Source organism: Fulmarus glacialis, unplaced genomic scaffold (assembly GCF_000690835.1).
Source record: "Fulmarus glacialis isolate BGI_N327 unplaced genomic scaffold, ASM69083v1 scaffold40771, whole genome shotgun sequence".
NCBI classification, from domain to species: Eukaryota; Metazoa; Chordata; class Aves; order Procellariiformes; family Procellariidae; genus Fulmarus; species Fulmarus glacialis.
The window spans coordinates 1-21,091 of record NW_009194224.1 but is presented as its reverse complement, the minus strand read 5'-3'; the positions used below and the strand labels follow the sequence as shown (position 1 = coordinate 21,091).

Here is a 21,091-nt window from a genome sequence, read left to right as displayed (position 1 = left end):
GAGAAAAGGAATAGTTTCAATACTGAAAATAAGTATGGAATTATGGCTAAATAAAACCACAAAACCATCAGGAAAATATAATCCAAGCAACAAAGTTGCCTCATGCTTCATCTTTCAACTGATTACATTGCCTTTAAAAATGCACGCCACTTTATTTACTCTCTAGTCCTAAACAGTCACTGTGTTCTATCTTCCTTTAAAAGAAACCTCTATGAAAATGTAATGAAATCTAATTAAATCCATGGTTGGTTTAAGACATTTAAATATCTCTTAACAAGCTAATGGATACATATAAATCAAAAAAGAATAGTGATTCTCAGTCATTTGTGAACAACAGGTATTTACAATAGCATTACACATAGAACAATAATCTATTATTCAGGCAAAGCTGAACGGAGCAGCAGTAATCCTCCTATTACATTTGTAGGAAGAGAAAAATATAAATGTTACAGTACCTCTATCTTCAAGTGGATTGCTAGCAAGGTTGATCGTATGGAGTCCTGAGTTGGGATTATGGGCTAGGGCACTGGCTAGTTTCTGTGCAAAATCTCTGCAAGAAAAGAAGAGAGTGGAAGAAACACTCCTGTTATCTCCTGTATCAACAGCACATTCAGAGGTTTAAAAATTTCGAGGGATTACTAGACAGAAGCAGCCTATCCTACTGCAGAGCAGTAATGGATTTTTCAGCTTTAAACAATGCTTATCTGGCTAATTTGCTATCTTTCAAAGCAGGTTATTTTATTATTTATTTATTCTGTGGCCTAAGAGACTGAAGGGAACTCAATCAAAGCTCAAACTGCTTTTGATAAAGATCTGAAGATATAAAGGAGTTACACAGAATAACTTAAAACTTGACCACATCTTCCTTCTCCTCCATGCCACGCATGGGTAGGATATATACATCAACTTGCATACCACTACCACCCTTCACTTGCAAGCCAACCCCCTCACTTGCAGAAGCTCTCTACCAACAGTCACTCAAACAGATGGGCTTTGCAGCATATCCAGAAGGTCAACAAACTAGGAGTATTTCTGACCTTGTAAAACAGCAGCAATAACACTCTTAAAGAACTGCAGCACACTAATGAACTGGTCTTTGCTTGCCTCTTTTTACAGTGAGAAGCATCAAAGTACATAACTGGCTGACCACAGTCCTAGCAATGTGTCCCAAGCGAGACAGTGATATATCAGTTCTATAATGCTCACAACAGCCAGGCCAGGTAGCACAGATAGCTTTGAACTAACTTTAACCAAGTATGGTAGGTAGCTGTAGTAGCATGACCTACCTCTGTTTCAAATCCACTTGAGAGGCAAGGGAACACTGCCCCATCTCAGAGCATTTTGCTGCAGCTGGACTGCCACCACCCACAGCACTAAGTTCAAAGCTGGCTCGGGTTTTCCTACATGACCACACTGTCAGACTCAGGTGGAGACATGCTCCTTGCATTAAGTCACAAGGCTGTTGGCTGCTACCAGCTCTACGACAAATCCTCTGTCCTTGTACATACTGGGAAGCTTTCATGCATTAAGGGACTAGCCCTACTGTGTGCTTTTTTTAAACTGAGACTGTCATTTCAATGTTCTTACTTCACCTAAGTTAGATACTGAGGTAGAAATCAAAAATATCCCTTGAGCTTCCTTCACAGAGCTTTTTTCTCTCCCTTGAAGTACAGTATCTTACCTCCTCTAGGCCAGTGGTGGAGAACTACCAGTTACATTGCTAGAATAGTGCTAATTAACACTGCCCGTTTTCCTCAGGACAGATCCTGAGGAAGTGATCAGCCTGTGTGCTGAGAATAGCAGTGGGGGTAGCATCCTCTTCCAGTCTCTGGAAAAGAGTGGAGACTGGACAGCAGTAGTTTCAATACCTTTTGGTTATCTGTTGTTGGAAGGTCTACTTGAGCACAGACATTCCATGGAAGTTTAGTCTCCCTTTGAAACCCCATGTCTTCAGATGGACCCCTGGAGGCAGACCAGGTTCCAGTGCTACAAATGCACGATGATGTGCTGCCTTCAGGAAAAGTGTATTCTCTTCCCAAGATACAAGCAGCATGTGAATACAAACACTCAAAAAAAAGAAATTCTGGGCTTGAATCTGTGCCACCTGACAGGCCTCAGGGTATCCTGTTTTGCTACCAGCTGTTGCTGCAGAAGACTACATATCTCCTGTAGTTCCTCGGTTACATTTGCCAACACTGTGTGGATACCCTCCAGCATTTCAAATGGTACTAGATGCCTGTGCTTAGGCAATTGAATCAAGCTCCTTGTGTCCAGCCAAGAAAAATGAGGTTTTGAGTTAAAAAAAAAACAAAAAAAACTTTCTTCATGGGGTGTTTCCTCCTCTTCCTTTATCCCTAACAGATTCTTGTCATTACAGTGTTCAGCCTACATTTCCAGGCTTGTTTACAAACTCTGCTCCAGCTTTTGCCACCAATATAGGTAGGACTACCAGAACCTTTTGGATACACTTGGGGTGTGTGTGAACTACTTAGCAGAGGCACAGTACATCGACTGCCACCAGAAAGCACTGGATTACTTATGTAGAGCGCATGGGACTCCACAGCTCATTTTGGAAAAAACTAATACAACTGCCGCACTCCTTGCGCAGCCTCTACCATAAATGGAGGCACCTGGGCTCTGCTCATGGGGCAACATCCCTTGCTCTCGTTGTCCACTCTTTGTTTTAAGTCCTAAAATTTACTGCTTTTTTTGGCTGCATACTTCAGACACACAGCATGCAATGTAAACCTGACACTTTCTATAAAGCATCAAACTCACTCTGTATGCATTGCACAGCCATGCCTGCCTGAACCGAGGACATTCAGGCTTGGAGGTAAGACCCAAAAAAGACTCAATTTAACTACATCTAGGGCAGAGTAAGGATATTTCACCAAGGGTGAGAATACCACAGATCTGGAAATCTCAGACAATTAAAACAATTTCTCAAGATCTGTCTAGACAACATCCCTATAACAGAAGAAAGAGGACATGTGTGGGAGGAACTAACACGGTTACGTCTAAGGACATTCAGAGCCCATCCAGCAAGGGAAGATGAGATGCAACGTCACTGGCAAAGGCCCTTCGGGTACCAGCAGCAGGCACCTCTGTTGTTCCTGCTGTTATGGCTGGCCATTCCCTTTGGATCAGGGCTGCAGAGGACGGTGTGGAAGGCAGTAGAGAAATTCTGCCTGCCAGCTTTCAGAGAGCATGTAAGCGCAACAAACAGATCATTTTCACCAGCTCCTGCAAATAGGCCTTTGCAGACTGAAGAATCCGTCTTGCAGTTTCATGGAAATGAATATTCTGGTTATTATATATTGCCCCATTCCTCTAAAACACCTCAGGGAGGTAACTCTCTTTTCAAGCTCATTTGTTCAGATCGTCTTGAACTATTCTCTTTTCCCTGAAATCTGGATATCACCTACCTTAGTTAGCATCCTAACAGTTACCAAAACACTACTGTTTGCTTTATGCATTAAAGCCATCCAAAATAACCTAGACTGTACCCTTTATGTCTGTTAAAGAAATGGCAATGGGGATAAAATTTTAAAGAGCATCTAAACTGGCACAAATCTCATCAGACAGGGAGTTCCATCTGACAACCTGTTTTCTCCAACAGCAAGTCCACATTTCCCTAGTCCTGGGTCCTTACAACTACTCCTGCACAACAGTTTGCTGTCTCATCAGAATGGGAGAATGACAAGTGTTTATGGGGCCATGTCCCAAACTAAATCACAGAAATGAGTGGCTGGAGGTAGAAAAGAATGGAATCGCCTTAAACTGACTCTGCTGCAGGAGGAAATATGCTCTTGCAGCTGCTCAGGTTATTTCTCAAAACACTGCTCTTGGTAGCTCTTTCTTAACCCTGCTCTGGCAGTCTGTCACAGCTAATTAAAAATGACTGGTCTATAAGTTATGTGAAGTGAAGATACCCAGTAAAAAGAGGATTTCCTCCTAGCAAGCAGATATGATAACTGGCAAAACCGATAAATGCGTCCTTGACAAAAACAGACAGACAATGCTGACTGGAGCAGATACACACCAAGGCATACAGATGGAGACATGAAAACCAAAGTCACAGGTTGATTATCTGTCAAGTCCTGTTAAAACCGAAACCAGTTAATCCAACTGCGGTAAGTTAAGGTAGGCAATGTGCAAAGGTAGTCAATATATCTTTTAACATTCATTATTATCACTGGATTTCATGGCACATACCGCAAGAAAAACGAGATTAAACTCAGGTGCTTATGCTTGAAATGACAGGTATTAACGGCAATGCACTAATGATCAGAAAGTTTGGGTGTAATTCCAAACTCCACCTCAAGCTTCCTGTGTCATTTAGGCAGTTTTCTTTTAAAGGTATTTCAATGCAAAACGCATTTTAAAAAGGGGAAAATGACCCAAACAATGGAAAAGGAGACAACGTAAAGCACACTAAATATTTTCCCTGTGCTTGTTTCCCTTCTTTATTTTTAATTTAGTATAATGTTCTGCTTCTCCCAACTTTCAACTGCTTTTTTAATTAACATAAAAATTCTTTAGCACTACACTTTATCTCATCTACATGGTCTTGGATGCTACTCTAACACTAGAACTAGCTACAAATACTTCCAGCTGGGCTAGTTTGTACCTTGAACTTTGCTTCTATTTCCTTGGAAAGGGGAAAAAAGCAAGTATCTGGTAACTACAACTTACTGTATTTAAAACATGTGCAAGGATTAAGTTGTATGGCTTACCTGTATGTACCTTTCTTTCAAGGCTACAGCAAGGCATTAAACTTAATTATCTACCTTCTTGCTTTAAAAAAAGTTGCTAATTGCAATCCACAGTAAGATAAAACCAGCTCTCTTGGGAACGAAACTATAATTTGTTACGCGAGATGGAATAATATGCTTTTTTTAACAAAACCGCAAACACTGTTTTTTAAATGACAAAAAGGTGTTCATACTTCTATTGGCAACCGTATTTGGAGACGAACAGCATGAGTTGATTTAGGGCTTATGCCCTGTCCTGGTTTCAGCTGGGATAGAGTTAAATTTCTTCCTAGTGCTGTGTTTTGGATTTAGTATGAGAAGAATGTTGATAACACACTGATGTTTTCAGTTGCTGCTAAGTACCCTGCTAGTCAAGGACAGCTTCCATGCTCTACCAAGCAGAGGCTGGGAGGGAGCATAGCCAGGACAGCTGGCCCAGCTGGCCAACAGGGTATTCCATGCCATGTGATGGCATGCTCAGTATATGAATGGTTAGGTGTGTTCCAGGAAGTAGCGATCGCTACTTGGTTATCGGTCAGCACGGGTGGTGAGCAAGTGCATTGTGCATCACTCATTTTGTATATTCTATCATTATCGTTATTATTATTATTATTATTAATTTCCCTCTTCTATTAAACTGTTTTTATCTCAACCCATGAGTTTTCTCACTCTTACCCTTGCGATTCTCTCCCCATCCCACTGGGGACGGAGGGGGAGTGAGCGAGCCGCTGCATGGGGTTTGGCTGCCTGCCAGGTTAAATCACGACAGCCCTTATCCGATCCATTTTGCTCCACTTAATCCAACTCTCCAGGCAGAATCTTAAAACACATCAGTTTAAAGGGATTTCTTGGACATAAGGAACCTTCAAAAAACCTGATGACAAGCTCGTGACTACAGGCTCCTCAGAACAAGGTAAACGTCAAGCATGAGGTTTTTTTAATGTTTATGCTGGCTAACACACATCACACATCCTTTTTGCTGGGAGTAAGCAGTAACTAATGCAACATTTCAAAGGAATTACTTACGTTCTAAGCCCGGCATTCTCTAATACCAGTTCTTCCAATCGATTGGACCTACTCACCACTCGCAGTATCTGCTCACAGACATCAGTGGACTGCAACAGAAAAGACAGAACAGCATTAAAGAACGCAAATATGTGTTATTGAGTTATAAGCCGTACATCGTAATGGGATCCAGGTTGTGATCAGCTTTTTGTCATACATAAATAGTAAGTAAGAATACCAGGAACATCCCAGAGAGAGAGTCACGATGGCAACAGAGGACTTCTGGAGAAGACTCAGGGAAGCGAGAGGCAGACTAAAAGCGAGTCATTTAATCAATCTAATCATAGGCGGCAGAATTTTTATAATGATAGTAAAAAACCCAAACCCTGTGATTCAGAAAAAATGCTCACTTAATTTTTAAGGAAATCTCGTTCATATGCATGCTAATCCTTCAGAAGAAAGTGGCAACTAGTGCAAAGGAGAATAAAGCCTGACCAGGAATGACAACTAAACACAGAGAAAGATGTTATAAGGCAGACAAAAAAAAAAAAAATCCCAAAAAACTCAAGAGCAAAAGCACTCTAGCTACAGGTCCTCCAAAGGACTGCTAAGGACTAGTGCTTAAGCGTCAATGTATTTCAGTATGAATTCTCCCAACCTACATAAAAGTAAATCCCATCTGATGATCTCACTGTTGTTGGATTCTAGAATTTGCACAGACATTTGCAAGTACCATGAACAAAACATGATTACAAAAGAGTTTGTTTGCTGTGCTTATTTAAATAGAGATATAAAACCTCAGTGATTCAAAAGCCGTACAGTGAACTCTGTACCTCATAATCTTTTATTATAATCTTTTATTTTGCTTCTGGATTTGCTTTTTTTTTTTCTTCACAGCATGCACTAACCAACATTCATGTGAAGTCCAAAGCTGAATTTCAGTTATGATCATGAAGTACTGAAACTATTCTGTCATCCACCTTTAAAAAAAGGTGACACTTATACCTGGGACGTCTGAGTCTCTAATGACAGTCTGATACTTTCTAGGATTTTTTAAGTTTTTAACGAATTGAATCTCCTAAAAAGAAAAAGAACTAATCTACCACACACATAAAATCTTATTAATCCTTTACACAGTAAAGGTGACAATTTTTTCTAAAGACTGTCAACTCAGCCATCTTCCCCATTTTATCTTTGCCCTCCGATTTCAGTAATTCAGAATATTACCACAATGCTTCTACAGCAGCATGATTGCAAGTGGAAAGTTTCATGCATGTACTATAAAAACACTATGGATACCATCTATCAAACACAATGTCAGAGTGGGACTCATGAAGCATAAAGCATTCAATGGCCTCCGGGTATGTCTGACCTCATACTGACCCTCAGCAGTGCTCCTATGGCACAGATTTACTGTCCAACAATTTATGTTTTCCTGGTGTTTTTGACTGAAAATGGAATGTGTGGAAGATAAAGTTTTTTGGTTTGTTTGGTGGTGGGGTTTGTTTGGGTTTTTTTTAAGGAATTGGTGCATTTTCAAGGTTGACAAAGTTTATTTGTTTTCCACAGAAAAGTTGCTAAGAATTCCAAAAAACTTTCACGTAAAAATCTCTCAGACAGATAATACGGCCAGTTCTTGTTCTAAGCAAACTACGCTGGCCAGTCTTCCAACTAAGCAAACTATCTCATTTCATTGAAGCAGAAACTGATTAATTGCATTGTACCTTTTAACAATGGTGATTTTAACAGTGAACTACAACAGGATTAAAAATACCCCCAGTTTCATTCTCTGCATAATTTCGAGTAAGATGTCCCAGCAAAAAAGAAAAGTTTTTTGCCTACTCTTCTGCCAAGAATCACATAAGCTAGTTTCTATTGAATTTTCATGGAAAATGATAGTTTAGGAATGCAATAAGAGCATTTTCAGATCAATAAAATTGTATCAATTTAAACAAGACGAGAAGCAACCTTCATTTTTGAGGACGAAAGCTTCTGGATGCGTGAAAGCAATTTCTCAAACCACTAACTCCACCTGTGACTATAAACTTTCAAGTTTAGAAGAAACAGTATATTTTGATATATTTAAAAAGTCACCTAATTATTGATTTTCTTGGCCTTTTCTTCAGTAGTCCAATTTGTTTAGACTTGCCCCCTTTTTGCTTTTCAGAAAGAAAACTGATGTGAAAGAGTATCAATGTCACACATCACTACGTACTCATTACTATGCAGGGTTAGCTTCAGACAACTGGGAGAAAAATTCATCAAGTTGCAATGAAAATTAAGAGGAAAACCCTATTTCTTATGTGAGAAAAAAACAGAATCCTGATATTTTTTTTCCACCTCCAAAAAGCAACTGAGATTTCTGGCTGCTTTAGAGTTAGTTTCCTATTTAGTCACCCAATATTGTTTGAGGGAGCTAGCAACGCCTAACAAAGTAGTTTCATGGGCTACTGTTACTGCCCAACAAAGTTTTCAAACTTTATTCACTTGAAATTTTGACAAGACCTGACTCCCAGCAGTGTTTCTATGGCATGAATTAACTATCCAACAGTTTATATTTTCCTGATATGATAAGAGAAAAAAAAAATTTCAACAGATTGCCCAGTTGTACTTGCCTAAAAAAGTCCACCTTGAAAAATGTAATAGCATCCTCTGAAACACAGCACAGCCTGGTAGGAGCAGGTATACATTTTCAATTTATTACTTACTAATTTCAGATCCTTGGACGACAGCTTTGTAAACCACTGATTATACTCCAGAGCAGCAACTATAGGTATTAAGTCTCTAGAAAAAGAAAAACGCTTTTACACACATTTCATATAACTGTCGGCTTTCGTTATTTGAAACAATCTCTTAAGTGTTCTTCCATACCTAATTCCCCATGCTTTTGCAATGCTAATTGCCTACCATTCCCATTACAGAAAGCTCTGTATTCTAAAAAAACGAGCACCACCAGTAGCTGTGTCTCTGTCTTGTATTTTAACACAAATTTTTGACTGGCCAACTGACATCCATTCTAGCATGGATTTTTAAACTAGGAATTTGTCTGGGCTGCCATTCCTACTTTTAGCATTATTTTTTCTTCAGCCTGTGACATATTTAAGCTTCTTAATCACCTCTAATTATAATTGAGCATGACACTAAAAAGCTTTTTGGCAGTCTGATGATTTAATATAATTCCATGACTGAATGCTTCTAGAGAACACCTCCTTGTCTCATATCTATAGTTAAATTCCCGCAGGAAGCAGGAGACCTGCAAAAGGATAATGCGACTTTCAGCACAACGCCTCCTTAATTGTAAAAGGGATTTCACAAATTAAATTCTAAATTATTCCTGTCTTCTTCATTCCAAGCCTCTCAATGTGATCTGCTCTCCCTCTGTTAAGTTGCTCCAATAACAGACGTTGATAAATGTCATGTCGGTATGCTACCACCCAGCAGAATCATCCATCAAGTACCAGCAGCACAGCGGCACAGCACTTGGATCATTTTGACACAACATATATAATACATATATACACCTACACTTGGACTTCTCTTAGAAACCTCTGTTTCTAAGAAAACATGTATGTTACAGGAGCTGTAACATACATGAACGTATCCGACCAGCGAAACAGTGCCATCTGAGACTCAGTTTTTGCAGGAAGAAATTTATAAGTATTGGTTTTTATAAGCTAGTCCCATCCCGCCCCCAGCTTTTCATTCAGGACATATGCAGGTATGCACGACAGATCTGCACTAAACAAGCAGCACCCTTCTCACATCTTCCTTCTTCCTCTCCTTCCCTTTTCCTCCACGAACATTTAAACACTTTAGGGTGGTTGTTAAACACGTAGGAAAGCCAGGAGACAAGACAACATCATATGGACAAGCCTTCAGCAGGCTATATTGGGAACTGCAGTTTCTAGATTTGGAAGTACAAGCCCATCACTAAGGTAACAGCAAGAAGGTGCGGCATTTTGAAGCAAAAGACCGCAGCCCACCAACTGTGAAGCTCATGCAAATAGACCATTTTCACACTCCTGCAGAGGAACTAGTAGTGTGTGGTGCCCTTCAAGGATTAAGCCTGTTTTCCACCTTGTTCACAGCACACATGAAGTCTCGTGGTGAATTCATTTCCACTGGCACAGTAGAGCCTTATCAGCTTCATGAATTGTATAGATTTATTTCCGTCCACCACATTGTTTTTGTTCCTACACACACACACACACTTTATCTCCATGTAAAGCAGCAACGACTCGTGAAATGTTGTGGGGTGAAAACCAACCCAGAGGTATTTTCCCCCTTAGGCTGGGCAGGCAGGAACCTTGCTGTGGAGTAAGGAATGTCCACATAGAGGTTTGTTCCTCCTTTGCCTTTCCCTGGAGCGATCAGTAAGGTGGTAATGAATTAGCAGCTTTGATGTCCCTTTTGCCACTGCCTTTGCCTTGGAAGTGGAATGAACATAAGAGTCATTTTTCAGGTGTAATTTTGGTTTATCCACCCAGTGGTAACCAGCCAGCCACAGCTGGTGGCGAATGCTGCAGGGCAAACGCTGGACAGGCTGACGGTACCACCATCACACTGGTGGAGCAGAGCTGTTCACGCTGTGGGCCACCACCCCCAAAAGAGGCAGAAGGCACCACCAGCAAATGTATTTCAGCCGTGTGCAGCAGCACCAGTTCCTCCAAAGAAACAGAGGGACAACGATCGGGGATCACTGGCTGCAAGCGTTTACACTACCAGGGAGCTGGTAAGCCAGCTTGGAGGGCTGGCAAGAGCTCAGTACCTTCTGGGCAGGAGAGTGGCTGCAGGCAGAACTTGCCTGAGGCCATCCTTTTCTCCCCTCTCCTCCCCAGGCCTCGGAGGGAAACGGCTGAAGGACAGGGGTGCTCAGAGTTAGTGGGAAAACCATCACACTTTCAAGAAGTTAAAGAAACATTGCTGCAGCAGGACAGGAATATTTTAAAACAAATCGACCCAGTTGATTTGCAAATTCTCATCTTTAAATAGTTTAGTGTTCTGCAGTATTCAAGGCCTGTTTGTTCAAACCCTAGACGAGCACAGATACTGGCACACTTCAGTAACACCAACTGCTAAACCCCCACCCCGCCCCAACCCCCCTTCCTCCCCACGTGCCTGAAGATAGTGGAACCTCTGCCCGTTCTGCAGTAGCCTTACTGTCTAGAAACTTCGCTTTATCAGATTCTACCATGTGATTTTAAGGAGAAACTATATAGTTTAATCTTTTTTTCATTTTGTTGAAATTTTTGAAGGTGCTTCTGACCAATGAGGGTCCTTTAGGAATTTACTTCTACTCCTCCTCTTGCTTTGAGCTTGCCTAACCTCACTGCACTTCTTACTGAGTTTTCCTTTTCAAAATTATATACTGCTTTATTCACTTTATTCTATTAAATTCTAGATGTGGTACTAACAATGATCTGAATTCTTTTGCAATACACTATGAAAGAACGCTAATGACCATTTCCAAAAGCAGGGCCTTCTCATAACTTTCCCTCACTGAGTTATATTGAGTTGCTTATATTTATTTGTTTACTAAATTACCATCCAGAATAAAGTTAAGATTTACAAAACAAATCTGTGCCATCTTAAAATGAAAACAGATTCTGTTCTTCTGGAATGCAGAAAATCTCTCCAAGCTTCAATAACATTCAAGCTTCACTAATGCCTTCATGTTTTTTCAACATCTCTGTCCCCCAGCGTATTTAAGACGGCAAGAAATCTAAACAGTGCAAAGAAAAAAATCTACCCAATCATGCTTTTCCGACAATTTTCTGAATGTCCAAATATGCTAAAACATATGCTACACAGATGAAAATTACGCTACTGAGTTAAATAAGCCCTGTTCACTTTGAGTCTTTTTTTTGTTGTTGTTGTTGTTAAAACAATTATATGGTTCGCAGCACAACATAACTTCAGATGAAACCTCAGAAGTCATGTTCCCATGTGGCAAGCCACGCAATGCACTCTAAGTGTCAGGCACTCTGGGAACCTACATTCATCTATAATTCATGCCATCTTATGTTGACCTCTAACAGACATGCTTTACCAGGAAAAACACAAATTGTTTACTTTTGCAATGCATAGCCCCTGTATCTAGAGACCAGTGTACCCATCCTACCTCTCTTCAGAGCTACTCCACAACATGAAGTATAAAGTTTCAGCAATCCCAAAAATTAGGTGGACAAGATATACAACAGTCTCTCAAAATCCAAAGCATGATGGCATATTATTAATTTATAGCATTCTCACTGTGCCAAATATATCACAAAACACTCGCATACATTCTTGAATTGACTGGGATCTCAGATCCTAATTTGTATTTTTAATGAATAACATAAGGTTTCGGCTTCCTACAAAATTTAGTTTTCTTGAAATTTCAGTCCAAAACCTTTTTCTCAGTTCAGTCCTCAACACGTAGAAACTCTCATCACAAGATGGATTCCACAGCATTTGAATGGCTCCAAATTTGTTTTGAATCTTTGGACTTACACAATTATGAGACATTTAATAAAGACTTTTATTAACAACACAAATATATTTCCTCAGTGATGTCAATTTCGTAAGGTATACTTCAATGAAAAGCTTCTGTGAAGCAACAAACCCATTATTCTGTTTTCCGAAAGCCAACTCATTTGAACCAGCTGAGATATTCTAAATACTTAAAACACTTCTTCTATCTACTCTTTCCTAATAAGTAATATTTTTCACTCCCAATAAATTGTTCAAACATTTAATTTCTATTGAAGCTGGTATCTGTAAGTCATTTTCTCAAGAATGCCCCATAGTCTTCTCAGTACTTCCACCTTGCAATATGTTTAAAGCATTCTTATGTTCTTGTCCTACGTTTGCTTGTGCTGAAGAGTATTCCCTTCCTTATCTTCCCTCAGCAAGGCTTAACCAAACAGTCTTTGGCTACATCAGTCACACACTAGTTGCAGCCCTGTAGTCTTGTTCGAGTTACATTCTGAATTAGCCAACACAGGTACAGCTTAGTAACTTTGCCACGGGAATTCAGTGCAGACTGTGAAAACCCATCACAGAAGCTGAGTAAATATTTTAGTGGGATTTTTTGTGAGTTTACATACTAGATAGCTTAAAGCTGCAAAGAATGCTGTGGCAAAATACTCTTATTTACCTACCTCCAAGTTCAGCCTTCCTGTTATAATATTTTAACATTGTACTTCTGACAGATTCTTAATTCTTCCACTGGGCTTTCCCAAAGAAACAAATGCTTTCTCTATCTTATTTACAGTTTCTTAAATTTGTCATTTTCCTTGTATAATGATGGATTTTAGTTAAGACTTCCTCCCATTTCCTCCTATTTAAATATCTTCAGATTCAACTTTCTCAGAATCCAATTTTCTCAGCCAGCTAAATTCAGTAAACCAAATACAACACTTAGCTAAGTTTCAGCACCTCATAGTAAAATTACCCTCAGTTAGTTCCTTTCTGGAAGTACATATTTTTGATGGTGTCTATTGTAAGTGGAGAAACTACTGGCTGGGATTCAGTTGAACAACTTAAACCTTCTACTGACTTGCTGAGAAAAATAATTTCCTTTACTGTGTACACCATGAGAAAAAGATTTTGCATAAGTAAAGACTGCATAATTCCCTTTTTTGCTTTGCCCACCAGATGTAGTTGCATGTTTTCTCTGCTGAATTTGAGCTCTTATATGCGCCATCACAGGAAAAGTATCTATCTGCTAACTTTTTGGAGTGCTTCCAATAGCAAAATATATTTATCTTCTTAGGCTCTTCAATGAAATGTGCTCTCCATGGGGCTTTCGTGCAAAAACAGCAGCTTTGTACTGAAAACTAAAAATGCTACAGATGGTCATTTCAGAGGTCTACACATTCAAGTAACAGGTATGGGACCATCCCACTTTAGCAAGGGTAGGCGAACCCTATTGCGAGGGGGAACAAGGAAAGTTTGCAAAATATTAGCATCATTACTGCATATTGTTTACCTGTGGTCAAGGTGGCTGAAGTCTTGCAAATTCAACTCTCTGGTATCTTGTGTCAGATAAATCGTATCGACATCCTGTTAAAAATACATAACCAAATACATCTTTACAGAACTGTTGTTTTTTTCCAAGTACTATGATTTACATGCTGTTTCATCATTTGTACAGTTAGCTGAAAAGAGCTCCAGAACAAGACATGTACTCACCCACTGTACTTCTTCTCTATACGGAAATCCAAGCCAATCACAAACACAGGCATACATTTGCGAAAAGCCTCCTAAGAACAACACAAGAGAGTATTTAACATAATAGTAAAAGAAGCAAACAAACAAACATTTAAAAGGATACTTTAATACTTATACTTAAAGATCCACTCTTTCAAAACTCACTCTCTTTTTCTCTCAGAAGGCTGTCCATTGTGCTGCTGAAAGAAACTGAGACTATCCTATCTTTGCCCGGCAGGTTGCAAGAAAGCTTAAAATAGTGCCTTCACCTACCAATCAGAAGCCTGCTCCATACTAATTACACCTTAAAACTAATTACATCTTTACAAGCTTCTGCCAGAAATAGAATTAAACTTCCTGACATTGCAATTCTAGCCTTTTTATATTTGAACCTTTAAATTCATTCTCACCACAAGGTCCAAGTTCTGCCACTGTCTGACTGTCCCACAAGGCCTGGAGATTAGTCAGTCTTTCTGAAGGCTCCATAGTTACTTTTTTCAGAATCCTCCTAGATACAAAAGAGGGGGAAAAAAAAAAATCATTCATGACTTTGAAAGTATTTTTGAATTAATAAATCTTCTTTATTTCAAGTACAATTTTAAATGAGTGTATAGGAAGAATTACCATCTTTAATACAACTCACTTCTCTGCCTAAAAGTCACACACATTGTGATGCCGCCCAGCAGGAGTAACATTTATTTGTCTCTTCTTTCTTTCTAATGATTAACCCAGTGACCACTGGAGCAACTGAGCCCTTTTCTGTGACAGGATCACTCAAGCTAAGCAGACTTGTGGCCCTCGATTAACACAAGGATGCCCAAAATAGGGGAGAGACATGGTATTACTGGTTACCCTGAAACCGCTGCTGTTTATACAGTGCTTTTATGCAGTAAAAACACTGTGGTGCAAAGAGCCACAGAGCATGCTGAGTAGCTACATGTGACCTCTAGGCCGCACTCTAGAAACCCAGCTCCAATCTTTGTAATTTGTTAGTCTTCTTCCTCCCCTAAACAAAAACATGATCCCTTCCTACCTTTTAAAAAATGAAACTCTTTGTTTTTCTGAATGACAGCACTGCCTCATAAATTGCAGAATTCCATAAAGAAAGAAGGAAAGAATTAATAAAAGATATTAATGGGAGAAGCCTCTTTCCCCCTTTTTGCTTGTTCTGGCCTTATGTGATCTGCATAACTCCAATGCCTTCATCTTGGAAAGTAATGCCATCTGAGAGGAGAGCAAGAAGTTTGATTTCTTTTCCGGGAACCAAGCTCTCCATACAGCTACACCAAATGCTCCAGCAATGTTCTCAAGAAAGCCCAGAGAAAACATGTATAGGTCTCAAGGCTTCACAGACAAAGACCCAGACAAACACCCACAGCCTTGCAGCCCTCTTCACTCTACCCTTTTTGCCTACATTTCTCACATCGTTACCGAGGTTTTATGGCAAACCTGCTCACAAATATTCACTTGTATGTGTGCTTTTTGAAGGAAGAGCTTGATCTCCATTAAGGCAGTTAATAATACTGCCACAGAGATAAACTGGAAGTAAAAAAAAGAAACTGTCAGTCGGAGTTTATGAACTTGATTTCCTATCCCACCTACAGGAAAGGTGAATAATAAAGACATGCACCCAAAATAAAACATGTAAATTTAGCCTGACCGTTCACATCTAATGTCTGTTACAAAAGCTCACTTCAAAAGATCAATGTGCCCTGGAAAATTCTTTCACACAGTCCACTTTCTCTAATATTGCTGAAAACCAGGAGCTGAAGAGAGTAATAGTAGAGCTGCATGATCTGGTAGGGAGTGATGAAGATGGGGCAAGTACAGAGAGAAGAAATAAAATAAAATGAAGAAAAACTACTGAGAATTGCTGCAAGATGATAAAATTCAGAGGCACAGATACAAGAAAAAAAAAAAAAAAAACAAAGGCAAGAACAATGCATAAAGAAGCAGAGCAAAAAAGCTAGAGCAGGAGATGTATGATCCAAGGAGCCAGTTACACCATGGAAAGTATATGACAAGACTGCCCAGGGCTCAGTTTTGAAGAACAAGGCTCCCAATTATGTGCATCATTTCACAAACACTGAAAGAAAACAGAACTTTTCCCTCCTCTCCCAACTCAGATTTTACTTCTAGGGAAAAAAACAAAACAAAACAAAACACCCCACTGAATATCACAACTGTTTATGGGGAAAGGAGTAAATTACAACAAAAAGCCAGAACCTAAGCTATACCTGAGGTTGGAGAGGCGATAAGGTAAAATGAAAACTTAAGACTCCAAATACCTGCATCGCTCCTTCAAAACAAAGACTCTTTTGACCCTACAGAGCATGCATATCCTACTATGCTCTGCACTGCCTCCTGATTCTGTCACATACCTGCATAAAAGCTTAGTGCTTGCCTCAAGGTGTTTCTCATACCCTCAGTGCATTTCTGAGGTCAGAGCGGGGAGACCCGTGGACAAAAAGTGGTGGCTTGTCACCCTTTCCATACAATCTGTTGCCGCTAGAGGTGCCCTAAAAGACACTTACACTGGCGAGAGTCCAGGGAATATCTTCCTGAGGCAGGTCCCAATGTGCGCCAGCACCTCGTTCACATCCTCCGAGGATGCCATCTTCATGGAGATGCTGCATTTCTCAGTTTCCATAATCAACTGTAAATAAGAGAGCATGAGGGCAGGAACCGGGTATCATATAATTCATGTCCATTTAAAAAGGAGAGCATTTTGAATGCCAGCTGAATGCTTTGCAAGCCGGTAGGAATCTGTTATTCTTTAAGACATAACACAACAATGCTCTACGTAAAGTTTCTTAAAGTACAAGAAGTTTCTTGAATGTACAAGACCCCCGTACTCAAACTTTGCTTCTCCTAACAGTGCTCTGTTTCCCATGGGAATAAAAGTTTCAAAGGATCTTGACCTCAGCTGACACTCTGAAAACCAAGATCTTTTCACAGCATTGTCCTCTTTTGAAACACGACCCAGAACACCAGGAGAAGCAAGCACAGCCTGAGAGGAAACTATTGAACAAGCAGGGCCTGCTTCCTCCAGCAAAAAGTAAAAGTCTTTAATGGCTGTGATCCTCTGGAAAAGCTCTAATGCTTTGACCTATGCCGTTTAAGAAAATGTAATACGGTAATATATTGTCCCGGTTGAGATGAAGCAGTAACTCAGCTAACATAACGGTCCTGTCATCTCGGGGATACGTGCTTCAGCGAGGGGAAAAAATTAAAGTCTTTTGCAGCCTATCTCTGTTATATATTGAGTGTTCAGAATCAAATCAGATTACTGTAAAACTGACACATCAGGTCTGCAGCTGCTTTCAGCTGCAACACAGGAAGCAATGTAATGTTTCTGTCTTCTCCAGTGTGAATATTTAGCACAGCCCAAGTCATAAACTTTTAGATGAGGAACTGTGCATGCACAGTAAGAAGCTAACGTTAGGAATAAATAAGAATTGTAGATAGACAGTATGAGAGAGGACACTGCGTGGTATGCTACATAAGATTGTTTTTTATTGAAAGTGGTTCCCAGGGCTCTTTTGTTTCCCAGTTCACGTCAAGGGTCATCACCAGGATAACCCCTGAAGAGGCTGTATTTATCCCAAAAGCACATCGAGAATCTTCACACCTCTTCCCACCAATTCAACTCCTTTCTGAACCTGTTGCTGTCACTCCCTGAAGATGAGTGAGTGAGTGGGCAAGTGACTACGGTTTTTCATTGTCACCAATATTAACACAACATTTCCCTATATTACTCTGTCCATTTGTTCACTTATTTTACAGTGGGAAGCTCTTAATAGCTTTCTGCGAGATGCCTAGCACAAGACCACATCCTTCAGGTATCACGGATGTAACATGCTGTTTGCAGGAATACTGCAACAATACCATTTGCCCCGCAAGCAATAATCTAGGATTGCTGCCTGCCTTCAGCTATAAGCCTTACACATTTAAAACACAAATGAATGTAAATATGCAAAACCTTAAAATATACTTTAGGAAAATAGTATGCTAAGTGACGCTGCTGAAAATCCCTTGTAAACCTGGCTGCAACAGTGATTGTCTATGCCTCCAGGAATAATTAACATTAGCTACCATGGCATTTTAGTACCTTAAATAAATAAAGCCACAAAAACATACACAGAATTTACTAAATGTCTCCCCATTAAAATAGTAAACATCTGGACCTTTTTTCCCTCCTTTAAGGAAAGCTTCAAAAGCCAGGTTAAAAAGATGACATGTTAAACACAACGAGAGCTTTTCAGAGTTCAAATAAAGTGTCAGATGCACCTATTTTTAAAAAGCTCTTTAAAAGCCAAACACACATGAAGCACATGAAGACTCTGATATAATTGAACTGTCAAATCTTGTCAAGACGTTCATCTTATGAATGAAAAAAGTATTAAAGGCATTCTTCTTTTCAGCATCTCCTCTTTGACATTCACTTTTTTGGGCACACAACTTGCTGTCAAATATATTTTGTGTTGTATTCAGTTATGGCACCAAGAATAGTTGGAAGCAAATAATTTCTGCCTGCAATGTAAGCAGTAGTTTTTGGCTTCACCATAAAGGTATACACCACAGAAGCCACTCAAGCTTGCATGGTGATGATTATATACCAGCTGCCACTGTTTTATCATCCTTGAGAAAAATATTCACTTAACGATACAAATGAAAACTTGTACCATATTGAACTAGGAAAAAAATTTATTTCTTATTGTCATCCCACCTGCACAACATATTCCTAAAATTGACTCTCTAAATTCTTAACATTATTGTTAAGACTTTAAAGCATCATGAATGTAAGAATGCAAACATACAGTGTGCTCCCCGGATGGGGACGCCTGCATGTTAGAGCATTACCTCCTTGACTGGAACAGATTTAGCAATGAGTAAACAAGTATCTTTTATCTAGAATACACTCACCTGACCGGGTTTACTGGAAGTTACTCCTTGGATTTCCAAGTAGCTGAAAGTTAGTTCTAACTGTAGTTAAAAAAGAAAATGCCACATTAGTGCAAACATCTTATTTTAAAGAGCACTTACATTTTTCAATGAGGTCAAGAAAACCTTGAGTGAGGCTACTGTTATTTCACATTAATTTCTGTAATTGACACTAAGTATTTGTTAATATCTGATTGCATTTTACACTAAAAGAACATTTACATTTGCTTGTTACAAGTTCAAATGGTTATTAGAGGTTATAGGAATATCACATTGGACCTTTTACTGCAAGCTATAAGCACATAAGCTTATAATAAAATTTATGACAAAATTTTACTATAAAAAACATTGTTTACACAATACCCTGCTGATGTGTACTCTTGTGACTGAATAATCATTAATTACAATACTTAACATCATCACATATTATTCTTTCATTAGTTACGCTGATCATAGATGTGAAAAATTCTACTGTACGGGGGCTGAAGGGACATGTACACACAATTTTTTTATATATACAAAAAAAAATTAAAATACCATATAAAGATAGATACAGATAAAGATATATAAATGCTCAAGACTGCTTTAGTATGTGTAAAAGTTCAAGAGGAAATACTACATTAGCTTTGCCTGAGTGGGTTATCTGGACGACAGTCAGGATAGGCAGGGAAGAAGGATGAACATACTGAATCCAAATGGAAGCTTAGAAGAAGGCACAAAGTCCTCTTCTCCAAGGACAAATCTAGGGCTACAGGGAGTGTGCTAAGATTGGAATTCACAACTACGTAGACAAACATCTTGACAGCTGAGATATACAGAAAGAAACAAACCTCTTGGACTGAATCATAAATACAGGGCAAGACATTAGCATGGTCATTTCCTTTTATTTATCATTAAAACCATTGTAACTGAGCAGACTGTTTGAATTGCACAAAGTTTCCTGTACTTTATCTTATCCTAGGTTCACGGTCAGGGTGCTCCCAGGTTAACTGGCAAACACCATATTATTCTATTTCTGTATTTGTGGCAATCTTTTTAAAAGACAACCCTGAATGACTCCTGGGGTGCTTAGAACCCAGATGCAGCTCTCAAGACTCCCCCTCCACAAAGGCTACAAGAGCACAGAAGTCGGGAAAGTACCAGTTTCCAACCATAAGAACCAGCTAAAAGTTTTCCAGAAAGCAGCGAGATAGTAGGGAGATCTCCTAAATGCCAAGGTCTCACTGGCAAATCTGTAAGTAGTCATGAACAGTGTTACCGCAGGATGAAGCTGCCCACAAAATTCCAGTTAAAATAGTTATGATTTAGAATACACTGAAATTTAGGGGGCTTTAATGAAAAAGACGACCTTTTTTAAGCACTTAGCTACATTACCCACTCACCGCTGCAGAGACTGAAGATGTTATTATTGTCTATTGTTCTTTGTTACCTATTTTCTGAATTCTTTTCCCTTCGGTTGCCCTCATGATTTGACAGCATCGCAAGATATAAGCACCCCTCAGCCATTTCTGTGCGAAGTCCATCTTCCATCAGAGATCTAACAGTGACCAAACTTTACTCTGAAGTTTTTGAGGAGTCTTCACGTGCTTCGTTTCACTTATTCTGCTGCAGGGGCAGCATCCTACAGCCCGCAGGCAGTTTCAGACCACAGGAGTGTCATCGCAGCTGTTTATGAAACAAGTGTGCACAGGGAACCGAGGCAGTAGAGACAGAACCAGCGCAAGCATCTTCCCAGCGCCCACACCAGCGCCTTGCATTTTTCCAAAGGTAAGACATTCACTTCTCTTCAGGCCTCTTCAGTGCCTTATTTCTAAGCTAAGACTGGCAGTCTTTTGTGATGACAGAACATGGCCCTTGTGCAGTTCATTCAGACCAGGAAGAAAAAAAAAAATTCCACAGCAGCTCTTTTTGTTGGCTGCTGGAGTAGGCCAGACTACACGTATAGAAGTGAAAGGCTCTTTTTCATAGAATCATAGAATCATAGAATCATTAAGGTTGGAAAAGACCTCTAAGATCACCGAGTCCAACTGTCAACCCAACACCACCATGCCCACTAAACCATGTCCCTAAGCGCCTCATCTACATGTCTTTTAAATACTTCCAGGGATGGTAACTCCACCACTTCCCTGGGCAGCCTGTTCCTGGAAAGAAATTTTTCCTAATGTTCAATCTGAACCTCCCTTGGCGCAACTTGA

The 21,091-nt window shown here is 39.7% G+C and overlaps 1 protein-coding gene across 1 annotated transcript in view; it reads right to left on the bottom strand.

Moving 5' to 3' along the window:
• LOC104072207 (leucine-rich repeat-containing protein 16A-like) overlaps window positions 1–18,938 on the bottom strand; it is a gene marked incomplete at both ends in the record, with an annotated part of 33,716 nt that extends 14,778 nt beyond the window's left edge. The window contains 8 exons of the mRNA XM_009587702.1: window positions 456–550; window positions 5,781–5,869; window positions 8,468–8,543; window positions 13,732–13,805; window positions 13,935–14,005; window positions 14,363–14,460; window positions 16,487–16,608; window positions 18,879–18,938. Coding sequence (XP_009585997.1) covers window positions 456–550; window positions 5,781–5,869; window positions 8,468–8,543; window positions 13,732–13,805; window positions 13,935–14,005; window positions 14,363–14,460; window positions 16,487–16,608; window positions 18,879–18,938 — 685 coding nt within the window. The remainder of the gene's footprint in view (window positions 1–455; window positions 551–5,780; window positions 5,870–8,467; window positions 8,544–13,731; window positions 13,806–13,934; window positions 14,006–14,362; window positions 14,461–16,486; window positions 16,609–18,878) is intronic.
• Between the last annotated feature and the right edge of the window lie 2,153 nt (window positions 18,939–21,091).